General features: G+C 45.3%; 1 protein-coding gene across 1 annotated transcript in view; it reads left to right on the top strand.

The window, feature by feature from the left end:
* LOC119587531 (pupal cuticle protein 36-like) overlaps positions 1-1148 on the top strand; it is a 1326-nt gene extending 178 nt beyond the window's left edge. Inside the window, exon 2 of the mRNA XM_037936255.1 lies at positions 124-1148. Within this exon, the coding sequence (XP_037792183.1) occupies positions 124-1098 (975 nt within the window). The 3' untranslated portion in view covers positions 1099-1148. The remainder of the gene's footprint in view (positions 1-123) is intronic.
* Positions 1149-1213: the final 65 nt, after the last annotated feature.

The raw sequence follows: 1213 nt of genomic DNA, 5'->3' as shown, positions 1-1213 counted from the left end.
TGAAGCAATTCTTTTTCAGTCCCTCCATTCATCTTTCTATCACTTTGTTTATTTATTAATTTACCTCTCTACATGTATATCCTATGTTTAAATACTTTCATATCATTATGATGTTTACCACAGGTGTTGACTTGTGCACTCGTTGCAACAACGTCTGCAGCTCTCCAGGGATACAGTCTGCAAAGACCAGCTGGTTCTACACTATCTACTGGGCCAGGACAAACAACGGGAAGTGGATTTTCTGTAGGAGTCAGCGGTGGACATGGAGTTGGAAATGGTATTTCAGCTGGTGCAGGGCATGGCGTAGGTGGCTTTTCCTCTGGATTTGGTCAGGCCGCAGGAACCGGCCTCTCCGTTGCAGGAGATGGGGGTGCTGCAATTTTGGAACCATGTGGAGAAGGACAAGTTCGACATGTGGACGGTTCTTGTGTTACACCAGTTGTTAACAGTAAAGTATATGTCTTTGATGTCCCTGAACAAAAAGAACCTATTGGTCCTCCACCAAGCATTCCTCCTCCAAGAGTTGATCATAATATCCTATTCGTGCGACTTCCCGAAGAAGGAGAAGGACCTGAACCCATCGTTGTTCCTCCACCAAGGCAGGAGAACATCGTCTATGTACTCAACAAAAAGGACGAACAAGCTCAGCGTGTTATCGAGGTACCTGCTCATCCTCCATCTGATCCTGAAATCTACTTCGTCAATTATGAAGAGGGTGAGAACCCAACTCTACCCATTGGTGTGGATCTCAATACTGCCCTTGGTTCAGCTGCTGAAGCTGGTGGACAAGTAATTGGAGCCGCCGGCGCTGGATTAGGCGGCAACATTGGAGGAGTGGCTGGAGTAGGTGGAGGCAGTGGATTTGGAACGGTTAGCGGAGTAGGTGGAATAGGTGCAGGCAGTGGATTTGGAACAATTAGCAGAGGTGTAGGTGGAGTTGGTGCAGGCAGTGGATTTGGTACAGTGAGCGGAGGATTTACAGGAGGTAATGTAGGTTCAGGAAGTAGCTTCCAAGTTGGCGGTGGTGTAAGTGGTTTCCAGACTGGTTCTCAAATCAATGTAGGTACCTCCCCTTCTGGTCTCTATTCCACTCCCTAATTGAACCATTCGTCATATTATTAAGTTATTATAATATAAATCAATTATCTCTCAAAATATATAAAATATTATAATCATATCGTTATTCATATCCTATCCTATGTGTGCGTGTCTG

This window comes from Penaeus monodon, chromosome 22, assembly GCF_015228065.2.
Source record: "Penaeus monodon isolate SGIC_2016 chromosome 22, NSTDA_Pmon_1, whole genome shotgun sequence".
In the NCBI taxonomy this organism is placed as follows: Eukaryota; Metazoa; Arthropoda; class Malacostraca; order Decapoda; family Penaeidae; genus Penaeus; species Penaeus monodon.
This window is presented reverse-complemented; position numbering and strand designations above follow the sequence as displayed.